Source organism: Peromyscus eremicus, chromosome 23 (genome assembly GCF_949786415.1).
Source record: "Peromyscus eremicus chromosome 23, PerEre_H2_v1, whole genome shotgun sequence".
NCBI classification, from domain to species: Eukaryota; Metazoa; Chordata; class Mammalia; order Rodentia; family Cricetidae; genus Peromyscus; species Peromyscus eremicus.
Window position 1 is genome coordinate 29,067,795 of NC_081438.1, and position 15,682 is coordinate 29,083,476.

Below are 15,682 nucleotides of genomic sequence, written 5' to 3' on the forward strand. Positions count from 1 at the left end.
TAATATTCATTTATGTTCTGTTCCTTTAGAGAACCCTAACTGATACATGAAGACATGAGTTCTTATCCTGGGTCTAGCTTAACTCCTTGAGGTGAGGCAGGAGAGTGAGATGCAGGCACAGATGGGGAGGGAGTGTCTCTCTGTGGGGTGAACCTAGAAACAGTAAGGGGACTAGAGAAGCAGCCTCAAACTATACCATCATTTTTTGTTTTTGTTTTTGTTTTTTTCCAGATAGCTAGTACTAGTTGAGGGGAAATCACACTGGATTTAGGAGGGCCTTAGTCCAACAGCTGGTATCCTTGTAAGAGGAAGGACATTTGGACTTGTGGGCACATAGAAAGAATGCCCAGTGAATATGGAGAGGCAGATTAGAGTGCTATGTTTATAAGCTAAGGGACACAAATGGCCACCATCAGCCAGAAGACACTGGGGGACTCCAGTACACTGCCTTTCCTGGAGGGAGAAGAGTCCTGTTGTCATCTGGCCTTGGGACTTCCGGCCTCCAGAGCCAATCTCTGTGGCTGTGACACGGGCCCAGAGACCAGAGGGTCTACAGTTGCCTTCCTAGGTCCCAGAAACCCAGCACTTGCTGCTTGGTCACTCTGCTCTCTAAACCACAAGTTGAGGTCTTGGGAAGCAGGAACACATGTGGTGACATGGATGACAAGCATAGACACACACACACACACACACACACACACACACACACACACACACACACAAGTCGGGAGTAGTGAAGACGCTGTTGGAAACAGCATCTGTGAACCTACTATCTAGAGGGGCCCCAGATCTGCCACAAGGACTGGTCAGCAGCTCCTGGCCACCCTGCTTTCTGGGTCTCAGATGCAGCGATGGTGCACAGTATACAGCTGCCTGCAAGAGGTGGAGGTGTGTAACCAGATGCCTGGGAGGTTTGCTGGGTCACAATGGCCTGGTGTCCAAGTGCTTAGGGGGCTCCCAGCACCAGCCAGAGCTTCTGCCACACACCCTGGGCCACAGCAGGGAATGCTTCCACCTCGGTTTTCGCCTCAAATAGTGGGAAACTGGGTCTCAGTAGAGCTGGGCAGTTACTTCAGAAGAGACCTTCCCTGTCCCCTCTGACCCTTCCTGAGCATTGCTGGTAGCATGTGTTGGGGGTTGGGGGTATGGCTCTACAGCTGGCTTCATTAGGCCCCAGACAACCAGGTCAGAGCAACGAGCCACAGCTAGGGTTTGGGGTGTCGGGTGAGTTTATTTTGGTTTTTGCTTATCTCCTCTTAGGGTGGTCAGGGTTAGGCAACAAAAATATAGGCTACCCAGCCAGATTTGAATTTCAAAGTGCTATTGATCCAAACTTACTGTTACCACATTGCGTGCGTACGTGTGTGTGTGTGTGTGTGTGTGTGTGTGTGTGTGTGTGTACATGCATATGAGCTGTTGGTGTGCATGCAGGTGCTGTAAGTGTGCATATATACATGTGGAGGACAGAAGAACACTGGCTGTTCTTCAGATGTCTACCCTGTTGTTTTTGAGGCAGGGTCTCTTACTGGCCTGGAGCTTGCCAAGTAGGCTGTGCTGGCCAGTGAGTCCCAAGGATCTGCCTGTTTTTGCCTCTCCAGTGCTGGGGTTTTAAGCTCATGGTGCCAGGCCTGGCTTCTCTCATGGGTTCCGGGGATGGAGCTTAGGTCCTCAGGCCTGTAAGGCAAGCATTTTACCGAGCCATTGCCCCATTTTTTAACACCTTGTTAAGGTGGGAAGCCAGCACTTTCTGAGAGTGAGAGGCATTTCTCTGCGTGTCTCCTAACATCTACAGGAAAGGACGAAGGATCCATCCTCGTGTTGAAGCAAGAACAATGCTGTCCTTGGCTGCTCAGCCATCTAAGTGGTCACGAAGGCTCAGTGCGTCTGTTTCCTGTGACTGCAGGTTGCTTCATAGATGTGGTCCCCTAAGGGAAGGAACTGGCTCTGTGACACTGGACCCCTCCTGAGGTGAGATGGCATGGCAGAAGACAGGGTATGCAGTGGCTTCTTATATACCTGGGCCTGTCTGCCCTCTGCATGCTCTTGTGGGCCCAGGGCAGAGCCAAGGAGAGATGGAAGGTCTCTGAGCTCTGCACTGTGAGGATTAGTAACAGCCTGCATCTCCTTGTGGCTATGAGATCTTCTGTTTAAGGAATGGCAAAGAGCCATGGAGGTGGGTAAGAAAGTACTGTGGGGTTCCTGAGGAAACTTTAGCGCTAGAGCAAGGGGAACTGACAGAAATGGCTTATATGCTGTCCCTGAAGGACAGAAGAGTCCTCCATGACACATCCCATGGGAGAGATGGTGCTCCTCTGCCTAGCTAGAGTGGGGAGACTGATTGAGAAGTGCGGTCCCAGGGTCCTGGGCCGGAACTTGTCTAGGTTTTGTGATGTTTTCCACATGGTAGATTTCCAAAATGATCCACAGCCTACGTCAGGGAACTTGGCAGGAAAGTGCCTCCTCTAAGTCCATTAAATAGCCATTCACGGTTCCCTGAACCATGGGCACCAGTCCTGTGGCAATGCGTGGATAAGGGACAGCAAGTATTTCCAAGACCCTGAGGCAGCCCTGCCCCTCCCTTCCTAGGCCCCTGACAAAGAACCAGGGAGATGCGTGTCCCTGTTCTGTGGCTCTGACTGCTACACCAGGAGCCTGCTCTTGCAGCTCAGATAACACCATGTGGCCATGCAGAAGGTTCCTGCATAGTCTTCACTCACACTGGGGGGAGGTGGGAGTGGCAAGGCCCGGGCTAGGCAGATGAGATGGCGCGGGTTCCTGTTGCTGGGATCTGGGCTGACTCAAATCAGCAAGGAGGGAGGGTGAGTGGGGACATCAAAAGCTTGCCGCTGGGCTCTACAAGTGCCAGCCCGAAAGCTCCCCTCAAGGGTCACCTTCAAAGCCTTTCTGTCAGTCTGAGATCACATCAGAGGGGAGGTGGCTAAAGCCTGGACAACTCTGCAGAAGATGCACAGGCTGGGGACAGTTACAGCAGGGGAAGTGGGGAGGACTGGATTCTGTTCACTCAAAATATCAACCAAACAGGACGCTGGGAAAACGGAAATGCCTTTGCTGGGGACGCAGTGTGGTTGTGCAGACACACAACCCCAGCCCTTGAGTGTGCAATCTGGGGGTTGGGGGAGGAAGTGTGAAAGGTGGAGACGTTTCTAGTGAAGTCAGAGGATGGAAAGGGGAGAGGCCATGCCCCTCCACCCAGGGGACAACGATGACCAGCATTAAGCTAGGGCCATATTTGCCAGGTGGCATCAGAAGCCCAGAGTTGTGTGCCCTCCCAGCAGGTATCCGCTGTGGTCTGGATCAGTGGCCCCCAGGAAGGGCTGTGTGCTGGAGGCCTCCACCCCCTCGAGAGGACATTACACTTCCGGGTCACAGTTCATCCCTGGGGGACTTGCTGCCTCACTCTCTGACTGATGCTTAGCATTCTTACACAGCCCAAGACCACCTGCCCAGGAAACGAAGCTGCCAAGGCAGGCTGGACCCTCTTACATCAATTAACAATCAAGACAGTCCTCACAGACAAGCCCACAGACCGACCTGATAAAGACAATCACTCAGTTAAGACTCTTTCCATGTGACTCTGGGCTGTGAATGCTAATGAGGACAGTCCCCAAGCTGAAACCTTTAGGAGGCGGGGCCTAGTGGGAAGAAGTTAGGTTTGGGAGTATGATGCCCTTGAAGGAGACTGTGGGATCCCAGGATCTTCCTGTTTCTCCTTGCTTCCTGGCTATGAGGTGGTTGTTCTGTTCTAGTATGCACTTCTCGACAGAGACTCCAACCAGCAAGTCCTTGACTTTGGATTGGAGCCTGCCGGACTGTGAGCGGAATGAACAGCCTTTTTTCTTTCCACATTAATTCTCTCAGATGTTTCATTAGAGTTCAGGGAAGTGACTGACATAGGCATAGATGGCAGATTCTCCAAAGGCTGCAGTCCAGGCTTACCCATGGGCAGCTCCTGCAAGGTGCGGACATCACCCATCCAGGGTCTGGGGAGTCTGCAGGGACTCCAGGACAACCTGTGTGGAGCATTTGCATTGGGACATCACCCATCCAGGGTCTGGGGAGTCTGCAGGGACTCCAGGACAGCCTGTGTGGAGCATTTGCAATGGGACATCACCCATCCAGGGTCTGGGGAGTCTGCAGGGACTCCAGGACAGCCTGTGTGGAGCATTCGCAATGGGTTTAGTTTGCTTTTTATTCCTCCAGTTTGGAATCATGGTGGAAGTTAAGTGACAGCCTTGGAAATCTTTCCAAGTAGTTCCCCAGGACTCATGGGTCCAAAAAGGATGGGCAATTCAGGTTCTGGATTTAAATTCTGACACTGTGGCCTCCTCATATGCTTCAAATCCCAGGCTATGCCTTGAAGCCTCAGTGGCAGGATCTGGCACCTGCTTGGTTCTCCCAGCTCTCCCAGCCCTAAGCTTAAAGTTCTTAGTCCAGGACATGTCCCAGAGCACAAGGCTCTGTCTGCCCTGTGCTCAGTCCCATAGCCCTACAGCAACCAACACTGGCCATCTGTATAGGCAGAAGCTCAGAGGGACCCAGAAACCCTTCCTAACTCTGCCTCCCTCTGCCCATCCCCTATCCAAAACCCTGTGGCAGACTCAGAGTCTAGAACAGCTTTTCAAAAGTCCTTTGTTCCAACGCAGGTGACATAGTCATGGTCAGACACCAGACCGTCATCACCCATTGCACAGGAGAAAGGTGCCCTGGGAAAGACCCTGAAGGAAAGTGCCCTGTGGGGCTGGCAGAATTGACTGGAGAGAGGGACTTGCTTTGGGAGAAGCAGGCCTCTACCATCAGCCTTTGTGGCTCAGGCAGGAGGTAGGCTACAGAGCCATGATTGCCCCATGCTACAACACGGACCTAGGATCCAGGGAAGCAAATCGCTCGCCTAAGGTCTCATGAGAACATGAGGAGAAGCTAGGATTCAAATCCGAATTCAGAGGGACTGCTAAGGTCTCTGGGGTCTCGGCTTACATCCCTTTGACCCCCATGTCTTGGAGAGTGGTACAGGGGTTCCCTTTGGGACTAAGTTCCAGTGGTTAGGGACACACATAATCCCAGGTCACCTCCATTTCAAGCACAGCACTAAACATGTGATGTGTTTGTCAGCCTTTCTGCCGCTGTGATAAACACCTGTGAGAGCAATTTGGAAGGAGGAGGGGGTTGTTTTGGTGTATGGGTTCAGAGGCATTGGTCCATGGGCCACTTGGCTCCAGTGTTTCTGGGCCTGTGGTGAGGCCAGCAGAGTGTGGCGGGAGAGCACATGGTCCCCCTCACAGTGGACAAGAAGCAGAAGGAGACCCATAGAAAGAGGCAGGCCACCCTTCAAATGCCTGCCCCAGGTGGGGGAGATACTCTGTAGGTAAGAACACTTGCTGCACAAGAGCATCAGTGGGGCTTGCTGGCTGGCTACCATAGCTACAGTATCTGTAAGTCCAACTTCAATGAGAAACTGTCTCTAAATAAATAAATAACATGAAGAGCCGTAGAAGAGAGGCCACTGTCCACCTCTGGCCTCTCCATGTGCATTCACAGGCATACACAAGTGGAAACACACACACACACACACACACACACACACACACACACACACACACACACACACACGGCATGCCCAACAGTCTTTTCCAGTTCCAGGTCCATCAATGATAAGTTAGATCCCTTATCCAGCTATCTCCCTGAAGCCCCATAACTGGCTACTCATGTCCAGAACCAAGCAGGCCACCCATTAGATGTTTGGGGGACATACCATATTTATACTATGACATCCTTACAGTTGAGTCTTTGCCCAGGCTGGACCTTCTCTCTGCTTTGTCCTCTGGGGAAGACCTCGCCACTCTGTCAAGTGTGTTCATTTGTCCCTCGGGCACAGCCTCTCTCCACTGCCTTCCTGTATATTCCTGTCAGCCCAGCCCAGGGCCCCTTTGAGCAAAGAAAATAAACCCTGGGTTCTTAGCTGCCTGTGGCTGAGGCTGCATGGCCTTTGTCTTGGCCACCATTACACTCACAGAAGGAGAAGTCCCCTAGCTTATGTGAGAGGGGAACAGGTCTTTCATTTGCCAGTAAGTATCTGGGCATGCCTGTGAGGAAGGTTCTAGACTGTGCTGAGGTGGAAATGTGGGTGGAACTATTCCATGGGCCGGGGTCCTGAATACAAAGGTGAGCCCCAGCATTCACCTCTCTCTGTTTCCTGACAGTGCACACAATGCAACCTGGTGTCCAAGACCCTGCTGTCACGCCATCCCACCACAACCCGCCGCACCCTAGAACTGTGAGCCAGAAGGTGTTCTGTCACAGCAAGGAGCAAAACAACCAAAACACCCACCTTGTGGTGTCAGGGCATGTGGGATCAGTGCACAAAGTGGCTCATGGGGACAGTCAATGTTGTCATCCTCAGTTCAGAAGCCTCCACCCTGGGATGAGCAGAACTCATTGCAAAAGTAACGCACATTCAAATCATAGGACACTGCTAAAGGTGAAGTCTGATTGTCCCCCTAGGAGGCCTGAAGCCCAGCAGTCCGCTGTGGGGAGGGCATTGATGAGGGCCACAGCCTTCAAATTACAGCCCATGTTTGTATGTATGTGTGTGTGCGTGCGTGTGTGTGTGTGTGTGTGTGTGTGTGTGTGTGTGTGTGTGTGTGTGTATATATATATCAGCAAATTACTAAAAAAAAAAAAGTTACAGGTGAGACGCTTCCTGGGGAAGAGAATCTATATTTAGATGCAGCTCTGCTTTCTTCGGTCCAGTCTCTGATTTCCTAAATTACTCATAATTTTAATTGTGTTTCAATCGCCTGCTGGTTGACAGGCATTTATTTCTACAATACACTGGACTGGCCACCTCTTGCTCTGGGCTTTTTGAAATCCGTTTGTTCTATTGGGCACTGGAGGGCACAGCTGATGAGCACATATGCCAAGTTCCTTTGGTGCGGCTCCATGCCACTTCACAGGCTGTCCAGCAGCCATGGAAGACACTTGACACCTGTGCTGTTACCGGCTGGGACCGGCAGCAGCTCGGCGCCATAGCAACTTTATTCAGGGGGGATGATGCGCCCCGCCCGGAGCACTGGCTGCCTCTGTGGAAAAGATGTGTACCTCATTATTGGCAGTCCAGCTGCCACATCTACAAATAAAACACTAATTTTCTAGTAGAATTTGGCACAGTAGGAATGGAGGCAGTATAGAAAGGCAGGGAAAATGATGGGCGTGAGGAGAGAAAGGAGTTCCTCACCCTGGAGCCCGGTTGAAGCCTTTCACTAGCTGAGAATCAATTCAGACACATTTGCCTAAGGCCCTTCTCCCCTCTCAGATGTAAGCTGCAGTTTCCCAGGAATCTCACCAGAAACTCCATTGACAGTAAAAAAATAACAAGCCCTAACCCCCCTGCACAGCCTTCGCCGCTCATTTTCACACTATCAGATTATATATGACCCAACCCAAGGCATCTCTGGAGTTCCCTTATGGTCTCAATTATCAAAGAGGAGGACAGAGGCAGGGAAGGGGAGAGCCCCTTAGAAACCCACTAAGCAATGAAATTCCAGAAGCTTCCAAAATGGAGTCACAGGGAAGACCCTGCAGTGGGACCTTCTCTGGGAAGCTGTGCTCACTCAGGCACATCTGACTCTCTGCCTGGTGCCTCTCTGTCAACTTTTAATAGATTCCAACTCTGCTTCACACTGGCTCATCCTGAAATTCCTTTCTGCATTGAAAACAAGGATCTGGTTTTATGGGAGTCAAGGTCCCTAAGCGATTAAGGGACCTCCCTGGGCTGCCGCAGGGGACCCTGTGGAGCTGTGTTCCCATCCCAGCAGCTGCTGACAGCAAGACCAATCCTGGTGTGTTTGTGGAGGGCGAGAGACACAGCCTCGGGACTTTGAATTTCTACTTGGAATGTTCTGGCCTCCCAGCACAGCCATGGATGGAAGTCAGGGCTGAAGCAGGGCCCTTGGGAATGCGGATGTGTGATGTCAGAGATGGAGCATCCATGGTAGCTGCTTGTTTGAGGAAGTACCTGGATCCAGAGAGGCCTCTGGCATGCCAAGGTCAAGGTTCTTTGTTATTTGCCATGGATGGCTCCTTGACATATTGGGACAGATGGGGGCCCAGGCTGACCCCTTCTCGTTCTGTCCCCTACACACTGGTGACACCAGAGAAGGCTGAGTATACAGCAGTGAACTGCCAGTGTCACCGGGAAACATGTGGAAATATCTTTTGTCGCCTTGAAAGGCACCTGTCACTAGGTGGTGACTGTTGGTGAGGGAAAGATGTTATACTCTCAGCAGAGACCTTCGCTGCTAGAGGCCTCTTCTCTGTCCCTCCCGTAGGTGACAGTGTCAAATTCCATTAGGTTGAACCTACTTTTGTGCTTCATAGAATCCATGGGAATTAATACTGGCTGTCAACTTGACAGGATTTAAAATCACGTAGGAAACAGATCTGTAGGCATGTCTGTGTAGACATTTCTAGATTAGGATAAGTGAGGTGGGAGGATGGTCCCTAATGGTGAGTAGTATCATGCCATGTGCTGAGGTCCCAGACTGAACAACAAGGAGAAAGTGATCTGAGTCCCAGCATCCATCTCTCTCTGCGTCCTGACTGTGGTTGCTGTGGGTGCTGTGTAACCAGCCACTTCACGCTCTTGTTACCATGCCTTCCCCACCATGATGGCTTGACTCTCAAACTGTAAGCCTAGATAAGCCTTCCTACCCCCTTAACCTGCTTCATGCCAGATATTTTGTCTCAGCAAAGAGGAAAGTACCTAACGTAAGATACAACCTAGCACTTAGGTACCAAGAGACAACATAGTGCAGGGGTGATGAGGACTTTGGATGTTAGGTGGCTCCTCCAGTTGCCTGTCCCTGTCCCTCTTTTCCTTCCTAGTACAGGCCCCAGGCTCCATCCGACACTCCTGGGCCTCTGCTCTGAATTGTCCATGATGCTTGAACCAAGTGGGGGCCACACAGCTCTCACGCCATCCTGCCCAGAGGGCCTTGCTCATTCATTGCCCAGGCACCTGCAGGTGTCTATGAGAGGTGAGTCCTGACCCTGGCCTTCCACCTCCAGACATAAGCCCCTGCCCCCCAGCAGGTTCCCACGCTCCCGGGGTCATGTAAATAGTTCTTTTAGAATGAGTTTCAGGATGACCTGTGATTCACTGGAATTGAGATATTTCAATGTCTTCCCTCTTTTGTGTTGTCCCCCCTCTCCGGCCCCATGTTATTTTGTCACATACTGAAAGTCTGACCAACACAGAGCCACCGAGGTACTTGTATCTCTGCATTCATACTGGTACCTGCCATCCCCCTGGGCAACACCATCAACCTCAAGGAAGAGTCTCATGCCACCTGGTCCACCCTCTCCATCCCCAGCTTACAGCAGCCCAACTTGGGCTGACCAGGCCTTCCAGTGGCTGTCTGCACACAGCCCACAGTACCTGCCCTCCCTCAAGGCCGCAGGGCCTCTCCGGAGTGTCCTGCACTGGCTAGAAGCCCCGCTTCTTTTCTCATCCCTGTGCTCTGTGAGCCCATTGGTGTGAGGATGGGCTGCAGCCCTGGAGACCAGGGTCTGGAGCAGCCCAGCCCTGGACCAGCCCTCTCCTGCAGGTTCCCGCTGTCATTCCTCAGCTGGGGGCTCTGTGGAACTCAACCAGGCTGTTTCCTCCCTTATAGTCACATACTTGGCATGGGTGTGGCTTGCGTGCAAACTCTGTACAGTTGTCCTGGTTGACTGAACCCGGAAAGGAAGGTGTGCTTCAGAAATAAGTGAGGTTCCCTTGGCTCTTACCTGCCACTGGATCAGGACGGAGGAAGTGGTGTGTGGTGTGGCTGAGACAGACCCTGGAGGCTCTCCTGGAACTGCAGCAGATGGAAGAAAGCAGAGTTAGAACGGTTCTGTTGGGTGCCCGACTCCCTTCAGTTGGGGTGCCTTTCCTTCCTTCAGGTACCTTCACATTCATCTGCCTAATGTAACAAGGATGGCTCCCACGCGGCAGTCCTCCTTTAACCCCACTGTGGCATACAGGTGAGTCAGAACTCCCGTGGGTCCCCTCAGGCCACCCACAGCACTCTGGTAGCTCCTGCCCAAGACCCTTCCTGGGCTTCCAAGTCTTTGGGAGTGGGAATCAGACAGCATTTTCTAAGACCGTAGGTGACAGTGGTTCCCTGTGAGCAGGCCAGGTGGTCACAGTGAGGTCACCATGTTCTTCGTTTGAAACACCGATGTGACTGTCGGTAGAGATGAAACTGCTGATGGCCAGCCAGAAGGCAAAGCCAGGAAGCTGCTCTGGTCTCTGGAAGAACAAGGCTGGTCTGGGCCCTGTCATGGACAAGCCTCCTTTTGGATCAAAACAGAAGCCTTGCCATGTATCAGCTGCTGAGGCCTTTCTGCGGTCTCCAGGTCACATGGTCTTCTCTTGTGTACTAAACTGACCTCTCTGTGCCACCTGGCTGTACCTGTGAGGCAATAAGGGTCTTTTCAATAAGAGCTTATGGAGGGGCACAGGACTGGACATGTTCCATCACCCACATGTGTGCCAGGCTCTGTTTCCTTTATATTCCAGGTTTGTTCCCGACTGATTCTTGGCTGAATCCTCCAGGCCCTCTGTCCTCAGTCACACAGATGGACCCCAGTGTCACCAGTGGTTCTCAACCTGTGGGTCATGACCCCTTTGTGGGTCAATCAACCCTTTCACAGGGGTCCCCTAAGACCATTAGAAAACACAGATATTTACAATTACAGTAGCAAAAGTACAGTTATGAAGTAGCAATGAACATAATTTCATGGTTGGGGTCACCATGACATGAGGAACTGTATTAAAGGATCACAACACTAGGAAGGTTGAAAATCACTGGTCTAAAACTTCTAGTGGTCTGTTGTCAATGTGGACCTCTATCCAGCCCAACAAGCCTGTGCAGTTGATAAATATCAGCCTACTAAGAAAATGTAGAGGCTGGAGAGATGGCTCAGAGGTTAAGAAGCACTGGCTACTCTTCCAGAGGATCCAGGTTCAATTCCCAGCACCCACATGGTAGCTCTCAACTATCTGAGACTCTAGCACCTTCACACAGACATACATGCAATGCATGCAGAACACGAATGCACATAAAATAAATAAATCTAAAAACAAACAAACAACAACAACAAAAACCCATCTTGCCCAACACAGTTGCTGTTCTGTTTGAGTGCTGAGCCCACATACAAAGCCTTGAAACTCTCACAGCTGCCATTAAAAAGAATAAATAAATAAATAAATAAATAAATAAATAAATAAATAAATAAATAAAATGTGGAATCAGGCATCACCATGCTTGAGATCCTGGGGACTTGGAAGGCACAGTGAGAGGATTACAAGCTCAAAAGTTTAATACTACTTTATCAGAGAAGGATGTCAGGAATGTGTCAAGATTCAGCAATCAGGGCTGGGGTGTGGCTCAGTGGTAGAGCTCCTGCCTAGAATCCCCCAGTGAGGGGCTGGGATGTGGCTCAGTGGTAGAGCACCTGCCTAGAATCCCCCAGTGAGGGACTGGGGTGTGGCTCAGTGGTAGAGCCCCTGCCTAGAATCCCCCAGTGAGGGGCTGGGATGTGGCTCAGTAGTAGAGCACCTGCCTAGAATCCCCCAGTGAGGGGCTGGGGTGTGGCTCAGTGGTAGAGCACCTGCCTAGAATCTCCCAGTGAGGGCCTGGGGTGTGGCTCAGTGGTAGAGCACCTGCCTAGAATCCCTGAGCAAGGGCTGAGGTGAGCACCTGCAAGGCCTGGGGCTCCATCCCTAGCACAGGAAGTAGGAAGTGTTAATCAGTCATCAAAGGCCCCCTCTCTTCCAGCTAGGCTAGGGTTGGTCTAGCCAGTCAATCTCCACCTCACAGAGGGAGACAAAGGGCCACAAACACAATGCAAATCCATCCACAAAGGGAAATTGCAAGTCTCAGACAAGGAAGATGATGAGATAGGGGCCTCAAAAGCCGCATTTGAATATCAAAGGGTTGAGAAGGGGCCTGGGGAGCCTGGAGAGTTCCTTGAATAGCTTTTTTGAAATGGCCCATTCCCTGAGGTCGCTGGGCGCCTGTCAGGATCTGGAGCTCCCTGTTTGTCAGAGATAACTCAACAAAGACAGCAGCTTGCTGGGTGTCTGGTTCTTTCTTCTAAGAATTAGTATACCATTGCAAATATTCTCTCCATTGCGTCTGATGCAAGATAAAAATGAGGTGGTTTTTTTTTCAGTTTTCATTCGATGCTGACTTTTCGCCCTTGTTCCACACCCCTTTGGTGTGTTTGTGTATGGAGGCTGTCTGCATGTGTGTACATGTTTATGCCCCATGCTGGTCTTTGGGGGAGCATGTGGAGGCTGGAAGTTAAAGTGGGATATCTTTCTGCTATTTTCTACCTTAGTTTTGAGGGGCTCTTGTTGAATATCAAGATTCCCCACTTTGGCTAGACTGGCTGGCTAGCTAGTCCCTGGGATCCCCAGCTGGGATTACAAGCATTGCTGGGCTTTTTACCTGGGTGATGGAGATTTGAACTCAGGTCCTCATGCTTGATCAACAAGGACGCTACCCACTGAGCCATCTGTCCTGCCTGCAAGCCCTCACTTTTGAGTTCAATGATAGACTTTCTCCCTCCACATATCCTTAGCAGTGAATGGAAGGGTTTTGCTTCTGAGTGGTCTCCCAACTCTCCCGCCAGGCACCTTGGACCACCCAGCTTCCTGCACAACATCATAGTTTCTCCCTGAACTCTGCTGCTTCTGAGCCCAGACAACTGCATCAGGGTCTCATCACCTTTCAGGAGACACAGGCACAGGATCCATTTCTCCAGGGATTTGGGGAAGCTTAGAGGCCCTCTCATCAGGTACCAGACCAGTGGATCCAGCCACAGTGGGGATGCTGGGTTTACAGCAAAATTCTGTGTTGACTTAAATTCTTGGGGGGTGGGGGGAGAGCTGGAGCTACATTAACCATTCTTCAAGGCTGATCAAGAGACCATTAGAACTGTGACCATGGAGAGCTAGAACACTGCAGGTTGAGAGTTGAGCTGTCTTGGGCCATCTTAGTCCCTAAATAGCCACTTACTGCCTAATGCTGTGTGCAATCTAACCCCCTCGTGACTTATGTCCTTTTGGAATGGACAAACAGACCCCTAGCTTCACCCACTCAAAGGCTAAAAAGTATCACCAGATAAATCTGAGGTCTAAAGTGGAGATTACTGTAATTTGCCTACTTGGTGTTCCCACCAATGTATTCAAAATTGTTCTTGATTTAAAATGTCCTTTGTCCTGCCACTATACAAACCGTGTGGAATTTGTTAACAAGTTGGAGCATGGCAGTATTGGGGGTGACCCGAATCCGTGTTCCCCTGGACCATGATCACTCATGGTTGGCCCCTGTTGAGGTGAGACCTGGCTTTTGTTTGTTGTATTTATTTTTACTTCAACATCTGAGTATGGCTGGGAAGCTGAAAAGGGTTCACTTCCACCCCTGGGCTAGTCCCTGAGGTGCCCTGAAACTTTGTGTGGTAGAAGTTAAACTTCGAGGCTCTGAAAAGCATCTGCATGGTGGGGGGTGAGGTCAGGGTGGGGGAAAGACACATGATGTGGGGTCACAGGGCAAGGCAGCCGGGACCTGGCCCATTTGGAAACCATCTCACTGGAGCGTTAAATGGAAGAGACAGAGCTTTCTGGGAGTTACCACAAAGCCCTGGTGGCTGAACTAAGTGCCTGGGCTTTGAGGCTGAGCTGGGAGTTGCTGGGTATCCATCTCCTCCCATGGCATGTGTCAGGCGATGGCTGTGTCTGTTAGAGCCATCCCCCAGCTTCACTTCACTTCCCCACACCCAGGAGCAGGTCATCCAGATGACAGTGTATCTTCAGGCCCAGTGCCTCTGAGGTCAGAAGTGGGTGAAGAAACCACCTGGTGCTTGGGGGGGCGGGGGGTCTGAAACTGCTTGGACCCAGCTTCCCTGCCGACATTTATTTTTAACGACCCCCATTAATTATTCAATTTCTGATGGAGGAAGGTTTTGGAAGCCAATCAGAGGGAGTTCCATTCCATCTGGAAGCTCTCCGGGGGACCTTGATTTATGAGCACGGGGTGTGTAGGAACACCCCAGGCTGTCAGTTACTAATGGACTTCTGCTGCTTGTCACCCTCCCTAGTGACCTCTCCTCTCTGCTCAAGACTGGAGCAGGGTCTCTTTCTGGGAGGAAGGTGTCCTCTGGTCTCAGCATAGCAGTGGGGAGTGGTTGCACTGGGCTGGTTTTTGCTCACCGTCTTGCAGGGTGGTCACGGCCTCTGTTTCTGCACTGAAGTCACTGTCCCCGATGTCATTGGTGGCCTTCAGGCGTAGCTTGTAGGAGGTGAAAGGCCTCAGCCTGCAATGGAAAGATACCAGTGACTTCTTGTCTCTGTAATGAATAGAAAATCATGGTGGGGAGAGGGTAGACAGATGTCTCTCCTGCCCTGGAACCTGAGAAGTTGGGTTACCTGTCACCAGGAGAGACGGAACCACCATTCCCTGGATATAGCTACTAGGGCCTTTCAGGGCCCCCTAGACTGCCATGATGTCCAGGGAGAGATGGTTTCACCAAGGGAGACATCAGTGAGAAAATCTTGTCCAGAGACATTTGATTCCTCTTTAATAAGATGCTACACAGTAAAATTACTGCTTGCCTAGCCCAAGGATGGAGGGGTAGAGCCCGCAGTGGGACTCTAGGGGAGAACTGATAAGATCTGTCTTCCAGCTCTCACATATCCATAGCAAAGCTGCCAACCTCCTTGAATTCACCAATGTCTCTGCCCCACCCCAGCCAGGCATGACCATAGGAGCCTTCTCCCTTCCGGTGCTGAGCCCATGCCACACCAAGGGCAAGCATGCCCGGTCCAGCTTGCACTGGGGACAAGTCCTCAGGCAGGATCATCAGGGCACCACTTCACAGGCAGGAAATGGGACAGTAGGGAAATGGTGGCCTCCAAGATGAGCTCTATTCTTTAGAAAACCCATAATCAGTTTCAGTTCCCAGGGAGTGGGAGGTGGGGTGGGGGTGGGGGCAGAGAAAGAAAGAAAAGGAAAAGAAAAGAAAAGAAAAAGCCAGTCTACATGGCTGCGTGGCTGATTAGAATTTCTAGAATGTTGCATATAGGGAGCAAGCTGTCTTGGGCTCCCATTAGGCCTCTAAACAGCCATTTATACCCACCTCTGTGTCTGATCTAACATCCATGTGACTTTTAGGCAAATCCTTTCAGAAGGTACAAGGGGACCTCTGGCTAAGAATGTCTCCAGACAGCACCTGAAGCTGCACAGAGATTCCCCGCTCTGCTGTGACCTGCCTACCTGTGCTTTCTACCTGACTTAGGACTTTCCTGGTTGTTACTGTAAAAACTCCATGAACCGGTTACCACATGGGAACATGGCATTTGGGGTAGCCTGGATCTGTATTTCTAGACTATGGCCACTTGTATTTGACTCCAGAATAAATTCTCCTACCCCTTGAGGAGAGAACTGTGTTTTTACATAGACTCCAGGATCAGCACTTGTGTGCTCCTTTTCCTCTGGATACAGTGGATGATAGCTTTTCTCTAAAGCCTGAAGGGACGCACGACTAAAAGTCCTGGGAACAGTCTGGCCTTGTCAATACCTAGAACACTACAGGCCTGGCTTCACCAGCAGCAACC

At 51.1% G+C, this 15,682-nt stretch overlaps 1 protein-coding gene across 1 annotated transcript in view; it reads right to left on the reverse strand.

Annotated features, from left to right (window-relative positions):
- The window catches only part of Sdk1 (sidekick cell adhesion molecule 1), a 281,083-nt gene that overhangs the window by 76,375 nt on the left and 189,026 nt on the right, over positions 1-15,682 (reverse strand). The window contains exons 27-28 of the mRNA XM_059249807.1: positions 14,279-14,382; positions 9,805-9,875 (exon numbers count right to left, since the gene is read on the reverse strand). Of these exons, the coding sequence (XP_059105790.1) occupies positions 9,805-9,875; positions 14,279-14,382 (175 nt within the window). The remainder of the gene's footprint in view (positions 1-9,804; positions 9,876-14,278; positions 14,383-15,682) is intronic.